We start from the raw sequence: 13,840 nt of genomic DNA on the forward strand, positions 1-13,840 counted from the left end.
AAGTGTAATGAACTGGGATATATCAAGGCCAACTGTCCCAAGAACACCATGCGAGTGCAATTCATTACACCACCATCACACCAAAGATCCCCAGGCCCGGATGCCTCTCAAATACCCTTGGAGCGAAGGGAAAACTTGAGAGTGGGCGGAAAGAAGGTTACTGCGTGGAGAGACACGGGGGCACAAGTGTCAGCTATCCACCAATCCTTCGTTGACCCCAAATTCATCAACCCAAAGGCCAAAGTTACAATTTACCCCTTCATGTCACAAGCTGTAGACTTGCCTACAGCTGAACTGCCTGTCCAGTACAAAGGCTGGTCAGGAATGTGGACTTTTGCAGTCTATGACAATTATCCTATCCCCATGCTACTGGGGGAAGACTTGGCCAACCAGGTGAGGCGGGCCAAGAGAGTGGGAATGGTTACACGTAGCCAAACCAGGCAAGCTTCCAGACCCATTCCTGTTCCTGAACCGTCCACAGAGGCCCCGTCTGTGTTACCAGAGACCCAGACAGAGGTAATGGACCCGGATTCCATGCCTACCACTGAAACAGCCACAGCATCTCCAGTCCCAGGCCCGGAACTGGAACAGCCACCAGCACCAGCAAGTGCAACCACATCTTCAACCTCAACGCCAGAGGGCGCCAGCGAGCCAGAACTGGCAGAAGCACAAGACAGCCATACCCAAAAGGCTCAGCCAGAGCCTGAAATACCCTCAGGTGCACCAGCGGAGAGCGGTTCACCAGCAACGGAAACAACCCCATCACCTACATCGCTTCCAGAGGGACCAAGCCCAAGTCCACAGTCTGAGGAAGAACTGGTGACCCCAGCCTCAAGGGAACAGTTCCAGACTGAGCAGGAAGCAGATGACAGCCTTCAGAAAGCTTGGGCGGCGGCACGGAGGACCCCACCGCCTCTCAGCTCTTCTAATCGATCCCGGTTTGTTATAGACCAAGGACTTTTATACAAGGAAATTCTTTCTGGTGGACACCGGGAAGAATGGCAGCCGCAAAAACAGTTGGTGGTTCCAACTAAGTACCGGGGGAAGCTCTTAAGCTTAGCCCATGATCATCCCAGTGGCCATGCTGGGGTGAACAGAACCAAGGACCGGTTGGGGAAGTCCTTCCACTGGGAGGGGATGGGCAAGGATGTTGCCAAGTATGTCCGGTCTTGTGAGGTATGCCAAAGAGTGGGAAAGCCTCAAGACCAGGTCAAGGCCCCTCTCCAGCCACTCCCCATAATTGAGGTCCCATTTCAGCGAGTAGCTGTGGATATTCTGGGCCCTTTCCCAAAAAAGACACCCAGAGGAAAGCAGTACGTACTGACTTTAGTGGATTTTGCTACCCGATGGCCAGAAGCAGTAGCTCTAGGCAACACCAGGGCTAACACTGTGTGCCTGGCCCTAACGGACATCTTTGCCAGGGTAGGTTGGCCCTCCGACATCCTTACAGATTCAGGGTCTAATTTCCTGGCAGGGACCATGGAAAAACTGTGGGAAACTCATGGGGTGAATCACTTGGTTGCCACCCCATACCACCATCAAACCAATGGCCTGGTGGAAAGGTTCAATGGAACTTTGGGGGCCATGATATGAAAATTCATCAACGAATTCTCGAATAATTGGGACCTAGTGTTGCAGCAGTTGCTGTTTGCCTACAGGGCCGTACCACATCCCAGTTTAGGGTTTTCACCATTTGAACTTGTGTATGGTCACGAGGTTAAGGGGCCATTACAGTTGGTGAAGCAGCAATGGGAGGGGTTTACGCCTTCTCCAGGAACTAACATTCTGGACTTTGTAAGCAACCTACAAAGCACCCTCCAACACTCTTTAGCCCTTGCTAGAGAGAACCTAAAGGATGCTCAGAAAGAGCAAAAGGCCTGGTATGACAGACATGCCAGAGAACGTTCTTTCAGGGTAGGAGACCAGGTTATGGTCTTGAAGGCGCAACAGGCCCATAAGATGGAAGCATCATGGGAAGGGCCATTCACGGTCCAAGAGCGCCTGGGAACGAGGGGATTGACTTAAGAGAAACAATTTCAGCTATGAGAATAGCATAGCTGAAGTTGACGTATTTTAGGTTGACTTAACCTCGTGTCCTCACGGTGCAGGGTCCATTGCTGCCGCTTCCTCGTCAACCCCGCGTCTGCCTCTCGCTACGGTGGAGTACAGGAGTCGACGGCAGAGCGATCGGGGATCGATTTATCATGTCTAAACTAGATGTGATAAATTTATCCCCGATAGATCGATCACTGCCTGCCGATCTGGCGGGCAGTGTAGATGTACCCTATGAATGAGAGTAGTTAATACTTCCTTACCTATAAATGTCGTCCTATGGCAGGAAATCTGTTTCTTGGCCTTGTAAATATGTTAGAAAAATGCCAGCATTATAGTTTTTTATAAGACAAAGTCTGTTGGATCTTTGATGCATTTACCAATTTTTAGATAGGGTGAGTTGTTTGGTTCTAAGACTTCCCATCAGTGAGCTGCCTCAGTGTAGATGACCATGGTCCACGCAACTCTCCATACCAGCCGAAAGGATTTCCTCTTATATGAGAGAGTATTGCATACTGTGCTATTATAAGGGCCTGCTTTCTAACCCACAGATGCTTCTCATAGACAACCTCCTAATAACACTTTCTAATTTATTTCAAATAATGGTTCTGTACTTTAGTGGCTTGCTTTTGGTTTCATATTGTGTTTTGAGAGAGCTGTGGTTCTTAAAGCAAATTAATCCTGTTTAAAAGGCAAATGATACTGAAGAGTGAAATAATTCAGTAAGAATCTCTTGATAAGTCTGCCATCCCAAGCTAGGGCAAAGCCCAACCCAAGTTTCTGCTGTCTAAAAGGCCCTCCTTAATCTACACAGACCCAGGAGAACTCCTCTGTGCTTTAGCTCTTTTTGCTCTGTTACTGAAACAAGTGTCTGCTATGCTTTCTATTGCTTTAACAATGTTGCAGAGCGAGTAACTGATGACATCATTAGGCAGGAGTGATTGTTTCCTTTTAAAACAAAAATTTAACCTTTTAATAATTTAAATTAAAACTTCTAGTACCCTCCAAAAAACCCTACATTTGTGTGTGTATACAACCTTGGAGAGAGAGAGAAAATATATATAAACTGCTGTATCAAATCTGCAACCTAACACAGCTAAATACAAGGTGGAACAGATTATTTAGCATAAGTAGTTAACTATCTGTTCCACCTTATATTTTGCTGTGACACTCTACTTGTATTTCCCAGACCTGAAGAAGAGCTCTGTGTAAGCTAAAAAGCTTCTCTCACCAACGGAGATTGGACTAATAAAAGAGAGTAGCTCACCCACTTTTTCTCTCTAATCCTGGGACCAACATGGCTACAGGAACACTGCATACTGGAAGTAACATGGCCTGTGTCTACCATCACCCTGCTTGCTCCAGTTGTAGCTTGTACTACTATTGTCTACTCGCAACTTACATGTTAGCTCCTGGTGGGGAATGGAATTCTGATTAGGATCTTGGGTTGCTATCCCACTTCCAATAAATAGTTAGATTTATGCCAGACTGGCTGAGCTATCCAAAACACCCAAAGCAACTGTGTAGTAATATTGTATGAGCTGCCTGTGTGTGACTGGTGCACCACTCACCAACAGGATGGTGCTTCTTCCTGTCCATTCTGGGGAATAACTGTCCAGATCAATGCCACCTCCCACAGTTGTATGCCGTCTCTCTCTACCTTTCTGGGTCTGCGGCCCTTCTCTTGCTCCATGACCTGTTGCTGCCTTTTCATGACTGAGCCCTCCAGCCAGGTCACCAAATGGTTTCCCCTTTGAGGGTTGGAAAGTCTCTTATAAATAGACTCAGATAGTCTTCCTATTTACTTCCTCGTAGTGACACTCCCTCAGTGGCTGGCAGGGAACTGAGACCTGCCCTCTACTCCGGTTTCTGGCTCGGGGACCCTCTAGCTAGCAGTCAAGGTCAGTTCCCTTCTAGACTTTACTGCCTTTCCCTAAGCCAGGGGTGGCCAACCTGAGCCTGAGAAGGAGCCAGAATTTATCAGTGTACATTGCCAAAGAGCCATAGTAATGTCAGCAGCCCCCCCCAACCAGCTCACCCCCCACCTCCGCTCCCAGTGATCTCACCCACCGGTAGCCCCACCGATCAGCACCTACGCCTCTCTTCCGATCAGCTGTTTCATGGCATGTAGGAGGCTCTGGGGCGAGCAGGGAGGAGCGAGGGCACTGCAGGCTCAGGGGAGGGGGCAGGAAGGGGTGGAGTCAGGGCAGGGCCTGGGGCAGAGCCAGGGGTTAAGCAGTGAGCATTCCCTGGCACATTGGAAAGTTGGCACCTGTAGCTCCAGCCCTGGAGTCAGTATCTGTACATGGAGCCACAGGTTGGCCACTCCTGCCCTAAACCCTATCCTACCTTCCTGGCTCCCCCTGAGTATGTCGGTCCAAATGCACCTCCCTTCTCCCAGGGAGTGATGGTAGATTTTCCTGGCAGCCCCCCTTCTGCTCCCAATTTCCTGCCTCTATAGCCCTAACCCAGCTCCCTCCTTCTCAGCTGGGCCCCTCAGTCAGGGGCTTACTTGGCCACCTGATTCCCCACAGCTGTGACCTGTTGGATTAATTAGCCCCTTCTCAATCTGCATGAACCCTTTCAGGGTAAGTGTGGGGTGAATATCCCATTACCGTGTCCCAAGAGAAGTTTTTTTTAATCAGTAAAACTTCTGCTGAGTGTGAAAATTTCCACAAGAATGTGTAACTGTGTAGGGTATCGGGGGGGTAGCCGTGTTAGTCTGGATCTGTAAAAAGTGACAGAATCCTGTGGCACGTTATAGGCTAAGAGAAGTATTGGAGCATAAGCTTTCATGGGTGAATACCCACATGAGTCTGATGAAGTGGGTATTCACTCAGCTTCGCGGGAGCCCCTGTGGCATGGGACCTTAGGCAGTTGCCCTGCTTGCCACACCCAAATGCTGACTCTGACTTGTGGACCCCCCCAAAACCTATTCTGTGACTCCCTCTGGGGGTCGCAGCCCCCAGGTTGAGAAACACTGAACTAGGAAATGTCTTGATGAGTTGATGTTCCCCCAGAAGACCTCTGTGTACCCTCAGCGGTACGTGTACCCCTGGTTGAGAACCACTGGATTAAAGTGTGGGCCAGAAATTGCATTTTTCAAGGTATTTCATGCCCTCTAATTCATAAAAAGAAAAATAATCCAAAACATGCATAGAAACTTGGTAAGAGCTGACATTGCGACATCTCAGGGGTGCAGATGAATAACAAATTAGAGACTTGTTAATGCAATATAACAGTAAAGGTCAGCCTTTTAGGGCACAGGTGCTGAGGCATTATATTGCAAAGCAGGAACGTTCATTAATAGGGCAGGAACTATTTGCAATAGCGTCTTCAGTTCTGGCCACCTCATTATCAGAAAGAAGTAACAAAATGACAATGATTGCAGGGATTAAAGAGATTGATACATGTGCATAAAAATTAAAATAATGAAGGTTTAGTTTGACCTAAGGGTTTGTCTAAACATAATCTAAACCACTTTAACTATATAGGTAAGGTGAGACAACCTCCTTAATGTAGATAGTTATACTTGTATAAAGGTGTTTATATCTGGAAGAGGAATAAGTTATACCAATATAAGGCATCTTTATACCAGAATAACTGCATCCATATTAGGTCTTGTACTGGTACAAAACAGGCCTGCTCTTTACACAGGTATGTCTATCTAATGACAGCTATCTAAAAAATGCTTGAAGGGTGTAATATGAAAAAGAGTGAATGTCTTTGGGTGATACAGTGGGTTATAACTAGGATAAATAGATGCATAGGATAAATAGAAATAAAATATGAAAAGGAAAAACTCAGGCTAAATATCAGGACTCAATTCCTCGCAGCAAGATCTCCCTGTGGAAATCTTTCAAGCTGCATGTTAGAATCACCATCTGTGGAGCATTTTAAGACTGGACATACTTGGTAGACCATATATTTCAGGGGGCAGAGTTGTATTTTGAGAGGGTATACCATATAAGATGATAGGTCTTCATCAAATGTATGACCCAGCAGAAGATTGAAAACAGCTGATTTTTTTTGCCAATTTTACTTTCCCTTTTATAAAAACATTAGCTGTTATTGTGTTGTTCCTATTTTTCATGCCATAATTTGGCATAGGGGACTATGGTGACCTGCCATTTAGAAATCTTTCTTTGGATTTCTGTTGGCAAATGAGAACAGATGGATGAAGAGCAGTTAGTACTCGTACATATGGCTGAGTGTAGCTGTTGAAATATGGAAACTATTGGAAATGAAGTGGTTTCCTGCAGTACTGTTGAAATATCAGATTAATTAAAAAATAAACAAACTTTTGTTTAAAACGTGTATTGAAAGGCTTTCTTACTATGGTTCATATTTATTTGCATTTTTCCTGTACGGTAATTACAAAACTTCTAAATAAAGACCATCTCTACACATTTTGAAGTCTCTTTTTTGAGGAACATATGTATGTTTACCTTTAAATGATACCTCAATTTAAAAATTATCCCAAAGAAACAATGTGGTGTTTGTGTTACTTCTGCAGTTGTAAGAAACCTACTTTTCTAATATATTTTTCTTATAATTACAGGTTCACATTCTGAAAACCATTTGAAGATTATTCTGCCATCCTATTGGATTACTTTGTTTACAGCACAGAATGTTATTCTGCCCTGGATTTAATTTGGTGTTTATGAATTAATCCCCCTTCTCTGTATGTCTATGTATTGGTGAAGCATTGGAGTTCTGCAGGGCTGCTGTTGATTGTGTGGAAACTGATCCATTTTGAATCCCTTCCAAAAGACTAGACACTGCTAGCAATGAGCTCCCAAAGCCATCCAGGTAAGGGAAACTTTTCCTTCAGTATAGGAACAAAATAATTAGAAGAGCTGGCAAAAGAAAAACAATGTTGTGTTTTGCTGATTGCAAGTGGTTTTTTTTTATTGTTGTGTTGAAAACTTTCACGTTTTGTGCTGAATGAACAATTTTGTGGGGGTTACAAAAGGTTTTTATTTTCCAACTTCTCTGCATGAGCATATTTCATCTGAAAATTAAACTTGCAATAAAACTGAAGATTTTGACTGCATCCATATTAAATCTCACTCAAGAATGTGGGGAATTATTTTTTCCTCTTACGCTTCTGTCTGTTAAATTATGTATCATTAAACCTTTTAGCTGTTTCTCTGAGGAACTCCCTTTTGCTCACACATTTAATTCCTTTTAGAATTAAATACATTATACTGTACTCTATGTATGTAAATAGGTTGTAGTTTCCACGGGATTGTGGTTCTGTTGGTGCTTCTCTTATCAATTATTGAACAAGTGAACTAGGTGACTTAACACACTCTCTCCCCTTTAATGAGCAAAAATGCTTCTGTTGGAAGTTAACTGCCAAAATATCTTTGAACTTTGTGACACTGGTGTATTTTTGTTAACAGCACCATGGTTAAATAATAATTTTCATATAAAACTACATATTACCATTTTCTGCAGAAAAACTTGTAGGTATCCTGAGCCTATTCAACAATTTATAGCTTAAATTTTACTGTTGCCTTTCTCTATTCGTCAAATCCCAGTTAACTTTTGTGTTAGGAAGACACGTGTTTTTAATACAGTTTAAACTGGCTAGTGGCTCAAGTAGCTCTCTGAAACTTTGTCCTTGGATAGACATAGATGGAACATACCTGCACTTTTCCAACTTCATGCGTAGTCTGTAATAAGTTTAAAATAAATAGGGGACTCTTGACATTCTGAAGGGATATGTTTCAGCGAAGGAAAAAGGATGACTCTTGCCATTTTTTGAATTTGGGTAGGGAATCTAGTTTGATCAGTTCTGCTTTCAAGGTTGTTCTGCACTAACACAATGTTTTGTTTATCTTCCATTCTCAAAACTGGAAAGGAACCCCCGAAATATGGCATTTCAATTTACATTGTATTTTATAACTTTCCTTTTTTTTTTGTTTGTTGCAAAACCTTGATTTTAGGCCTAAATTACTTGGCATAGTATTCTTTTAAATGTTTCTGATATTGGTCATAGAGCTAAGGAAGTCAAGTGGGAGATACTAGGTGGTGGTTTACTCAGTAATACTGAGAATCACCTCCATTGATTTAGGAGCCTAAATCATGCAGGAAGGGCCTAAAATTAGGTTCCTGTCTTTGAAAATCTTGGCCCAGAACCAAATAAGAGATTAGCAGGTAACTAGAAGAAGCAGTTTCTTTATTTTAGCTCTTGAAGTTTGCACTTGGCATTGTGCAGTGTGGAGACTAGATATAGGTCTTTTTAGAAACAAATTTTGTGTTGGAATATTTGCATGACAAAACTGAAATTGCACAAATGACTCCAGTTTGAGTAGTTGCTGTGTGATGAACTGTATTCCAAACTAATGGATAGTTATATTTTCTCTCTCTCTCCCTTGAAGCAGGGTATTGGGCTTTCCCACATCAGTGGGATGCTGTGGAACATTTCTCAGAAAACCTCTGTAAAAAGAACACCACCTTAGTAAATTCCTTTCTTATTCCCCAAGAGCAACTTACCGGTGATGTTATGGGAGGGGATGAATCTCCTTTAGTCACACTGCTAGCAGAAGTCTTGATGAGGGTTGGGTAGCAGCACAGGTGCTTATTGCTTCTGACTTCTCCATCTCTTGCCAGAGCTCATCCAAATTCTGCTGTTGTTAGAGATGTTGGCATCCAGAGCCTTGTCTTCATCAATTTTTATAGGTAGTTGCTACTCCTGGCTCCACCCCTTACTGATGACACAGCAAAGAGTCCTCTCCTAGGAGGAGGGGCATTTGGAAACCTCTGAAAGCGAAGTAGTTAAGACCAGTTTTGATTTGTATTTGTTTTATTATGACTCACTCTCACAGTCACCAAACAAATAATTCTAGCACAGTTTATCCTGAAATGCTTTTCTTGTATACCTAATTGAGTCCCACTCATGCTCCCACTCACCTGCTTGTATGTTTCTTTAAACTGTTTTGGCACTTGTCCTCTGAATGCTTTAGAGTTAAAAGATCTGTTAAAGATTTATTTATTTTTAAAAATCAGCACTTGAAAATTCTATGAATGTTTGGAGTAATGACCAAACTTGGTCATTCCAAACATGGAATATGTATTGCAAATTAAGTATTTGGTACATAAGTGGAGTTGTGTATAGAGTGCAATTACTGACGTGAATGAGAGTGCCTTAGGAAACATGGGGCACACTGATACAGTTGAAGCCCTCATCTTTGCTGGCATGATTCTAGTTTCATCTGGCTCCTTTTTCTTTCAGTGTAGGGTATTTAGGGAAATAAAGAAAATCTGTGGTGTGAGGGAGAATGACCTTACCATATTGTGTTTGTAGGGTGATGTTCAGTACATGCTTTATACAGCTCTTAGAGACCATTTAATCTTGAGCCGTGGATCCTATGTTACCTTAATACCTGTCGAATGAAATTTTGACTTCAGTCAAGTGTTAGTTTGCCTCATTTTTAATCCTGACCTTTTATTTTGACTAGAGATGCAATCATCTTGCCAAGTGTTGAGCTAGACTTCCTTGGTGAATCATGTCTTATTTTCCTCTGGTTTACACTGGGATATTCTTACTACCTATTTCTTTTAAAACATGCTCTGTAATGTGAGGTAGAAATTTATTGTTCTGGGACAATTCTTCTGAACCTTGCCAAAGCCAGCTTCTAGATAGTTGATGTTTGGGTTGATACCTGTTTTGGTTATATTGCTCCAAATAATTTTTACTAATGATGTGCACAGCCTAAGGGAAGGCTCCGGCTCAGCTTGAGCGGATGTTGAATACTTGGTTTTTGATAAACATGAAGTGACAGAAGGTTTTCCCTTCTTCCTCCCTCCCCAAACAGAGCTATGATAAGATTGTAGTACAGATGAATCAAAAACTTTGTTTGGAAAGGCGGTATATGTTGGAGAGTGAGAATATGTTGAAGAGCATTCATCAAACATGCATGGTCTACTAAGGATCATAGCACCCTCCAGAGTGACCACAGTGAATGGTGTCATGCCAGGCATTTGTGTAGTGAAGTACCCAAATCTAGCTCAGTCCTGCAAATCCATGAATCTCTGGGGCAGTCCTGTGGGTGGTACCAGGTAGGGCCAAGGCTTGCACCTGTTGGAGAGTTTGGGAGCACAGTGTGCTGTGATGTTTGTCCGTCCTGGAGACATGACTGAAGAGTACGCAGTGCTGCTTTTCAATATAATGAGCAGCTAAAGGAATGCCAGATCTGAGATTAACATTCACACAAAGTCAAACCACTACATTCTCAGGATTTGGCACTGGCAGCACCTATGGAATGCCTCTTGCCACTCCAAGTAAGAGGGTCCAGATTTCTGACCCATATAGCAATACAGGTAGTACACTAATTTGATATATCCTGAACTTGTTTCAGTGCAAAGATGTTTTTGCATCAATGTGCAAGACATGGACTTCATGCAGGAGGTTGCAAGGCCTCTTCATCAAAAAAAAAATGTCTGGTTTGTGACCATTTGAACTCTACAGCCTGGTTAGAAGAACGATTCAGTGTTCTCCACAGTACTTGGTTCCACCTGCACTTGAGGTTCTAGTGGCCTAGCCCCCACGTTCTAGATCTTGATCTTCTGCCATGAGATGTTCAACCTCATACCGTGGGTGGTGTCTTGGAGACCTTGGAAAGTGGGGCTGAAATTTTGACTTCTCTAAAGCAAAGCAGCATCATTGGCATAGTCTTGGCTATAAGCTTGCATTGACCAACCTTGATTCTGATATTCGGAGTGGCAAGTCCTGATGTCCAGACAATAGCTTGACAGAGTAGCGCCGGGGCGAGACTGCATCCCTGATGCACAACCTCAGGCGTATATAAATGTGGTGAAAACCGTGAACCAACTCTCACTCTCGTGCCGGTACTGATATGAAGATAGAGCATCAGATTTAGTGCATTGGCTGGATGCAAAATAATTGGAATAACTACTCCAATTGCTGGATTATACAACTTCCTTGCTAGAGTACAGTAATTAGCTTATGTTTTTTGAGGGCTAATAGATATTGTGAGCAATTCCTACACTATTCAGTTTTGTTGGAGGAAAATATGGTGCTGTGTATTCTCATGTTCTGGAAAAAAATAGTTGGAGTAGGAAGAATTATATAATACTGGAATAGATCATATTGAGATTATTGCGAAGTTTAACTAAGAAAATTAGGCTAAATTAAGATAACATTTAGGGTCATAAAGATTAAAGTGAGCAAAGGCATATCTAATTTCACATCTTATGACATGTGACATGCCCTGTAGTTCAAGCTTTTCTTCATGTAATAAACAGCTTCTTTTAGAATCCAACGTACTTAGTGATTATTTTGTAACATGTTGCTATGTTAATGGAAAAGTCTATTTAAATCTTTCTTTCTTCCCTTTCTGTCTTTCTGCCTGTCTGCCTTCCTTCCATCCATGCTTCCTTCCTGTGGGTATTTGACCAGCTGTTTAAGCAAACGGGTTAGACTGGACCTCATTATTGTGTATTTACCCCTTAGTGTTATTTCCAGCATTATAATTTGGCTTGTACCACTATTGTCAATATACTTCCCAAGACACTGAAACATAATTTCTAAGCTATGGCTAGTGAGTCTGACTTCCACTCTTGTAGCAAACTGGGCTTTATAACCTATGCTTGCTTAACTTTGATTTTTTTTTTCAATTCTACTAATTTATTTTCTTAATGGAAGTGGAATTGTGAGTATTTAGTCATCTTGTATCAAATGAAAAGTCTTAGAAAGGTGCTTTGACTTTATCCTTCCTTGGGGCTCCTTAGTTCCAGTAAGACTTTTTGTAGCATGAGAATAGGTTACAATAGATTTGGTTGCAAATACTTGGTTGCAGGAGAATGTGTTGTTGGTGACAACTTTAGTGAACTTTGGTCTTGTGACAAAAAAATGACTTGCAGCTGCTCATTATGTTCAAACTTAAATTAGAAATGAAAGAATATTTGGAAATCCCACTTTCTTATTTGCTCTCCAGCAAATCCCTTTATTTGGGATGGTGACATTTCTTCTACACTTTTAGATAGCCATGAAATGCAGAATCTTCAAGTCTGGGCTTGGAAAGGAAAGTAAGTGAAAGAAACTGTTGTTCAGATATTTTACTTGAAAATAATACATCCATAATTCTACATATCTGTCCTGCTAACAATCTATTGGAACTCTACTTTTTAGGTAAACAAGAATATATAATGTAAGACTTTTCAGATAGCTTGTTTCCTTATGTGGGGGCTGTTTATCTTACTGTCCTCTGTAGTTTTCATCACTGTAATGCAGCGGTTCTCAAACTTCATTGCACCGCGACCCCCTTCTTACAACAAAATTACTGCGTGTCCCGGGGGGGGGGGGAGGGCAGCACAGAGCCTTATCCCGAGCCCTGTCTTCCCGAGTAGAGTGGACGGGGCCTGAGCTCCACCACTCTGGGTTGGGGTGGAGCTTGGGCTTCAGTCCTGGGTCCCAGCAAATCTAATGCTGGCTGTGGTGACCCCATTAAAATGGAGTCATGACTTACTTTCGGGTCCCAACCCACCGTTTGTGAACTGCTGTTGTAGTGTCTAAGTGCTGCCTAAATAAAATAAATTTGCATGGCAGTATTCTCAGTGGACTTCAAGGAGAGTTCTGGTGTTTTGGGTATGTCTCCCCTATCATTCCTTAATCCCACTTCTGAAACATGTTTTAAAATACACGTTTGTTTAGTATATCAGAGCCCATTGTTTAACTGTCTGGCCCTCCAGTTGATTTCCTCTGGCCCCCCCCCCCCCCAAAACAAATAAATCCTGGAACCTTAATTTTTAATGTTTGGTACCTTAATCAGCATAGATTGTTCTGGGGTACATATTATCCATAAAGATTCTTTTAAAAAGAAACATTTCAAGTTAATCACTCAACTGATTTGTATGTGTCTTAAATTCACTTTATTGTAAAATAAATGAATATTTTCATGTTCAATGAAGGATTTTGTTTATGAAATGTTCTCTTGCTAATTTTTGAGTGTAACATTTGCATTCATGTTGCTTCTTAAACGCTACTTTTGCAGAGATGCAAATTTTTAGTTCTGAAATACTAAATGCTTGATTAAGAATATTGAATTTTAAGAATGAGTTGCATATACGAAAGTTCTGTAGAAAGATAATTAAAAACAAGTGAGAGCAGTTTCATATGCAGAGCAGAAAGCGTCGTAATTGCAGAGCACTGGCAAAACAAGTTAGTCACACGTTGTGATCCACTAGATTAATAAAGTACTTTCTTATGACATGTTATCTGAGCAGGTGTAAGAAGCCACACTACCTTTTTATTCCATAGTTTGATGAGACATGGAAGACTGTTTCATGCAGTATACATACAAACCTCTTTCCTCTTTAATCAGTTATTCTCTCTAAAGCATTTTTATGCCATAAATTAAATATTTTACATGCTGTTTTTTAAAGGCTAAGAAGTTTGTGTTAAAGATGCATTTCAAAATAGATTTTAAATGAGTGACCTATTTTCTAGCAATAAAGAACTTTTTGAAAAAGTTGTATTGGGGCAAAACTGTTCTTTCAATAAACAGAAAAAAATAGTCTTTTAAGCTCTATGCATAGCTTGTCCAAGTATCATCGTCCTTTTTGAACTGTACTTCAGAAGAGTATTTCTTTTCCTTCCTGGGCACCTGATATTCCATTATCCATTACAACTGGATTATTCTTCCTCATTTTCCAGCTATGGAAGTTCCTCTGTTTTTAAGTTCTCTTTCAGTTTACAATGTAGTGCTAGCAAGTGGAGCTGGTCAGAGAATTTACTGAACTCAGGGCTTGTCTTCAC

General features: G+C 41.8%; 1 protein-coding gene across 2 annotated transcripts in view; it reads left to right on the forward strand.

The window, feature by feature from the left end:
- HDAC4 (histone deacetylase 4) overlaps window positions 1-13,840 on the forward strand; it is a 450,554-nt gene that overhangs the window by 49,573 nt on the left and 387,141 nt on the right. For both annotated transcript variants that reach the window (XM_030579819.1, XM_030579818.1), the window contains exon 2: window positions 6,614-6,864. Coding sequence is in view for 1 of the 2 variants with exons in the window: in XM_030579818.1 (XP_030435678.1) it covers window positions 6,843-6,864 (22 nt within the window). In the remaining variant the exon portion in view is untranslated. The remainder of the gene's footprint in view (window positions 1-6,613; window positions 6,865-13,840) is intronic.

The sequence above is a fragment of the Gopherus evgoodei genome, chromosome 11 (genome assembly GCF_007399415.2).
Source record: "Gopherus evgoodei ecotype Sinaloan lineage chromosome 11, rGopEvg1_v1.p, whole genome shotgun sequence".
NCBI classification, from domain to species: domain Eukaryota; kingdom Metazoa; phylum Chordata; order Testudines; family Testudinidae; genus Gopherus; species Gopherus evgoodei.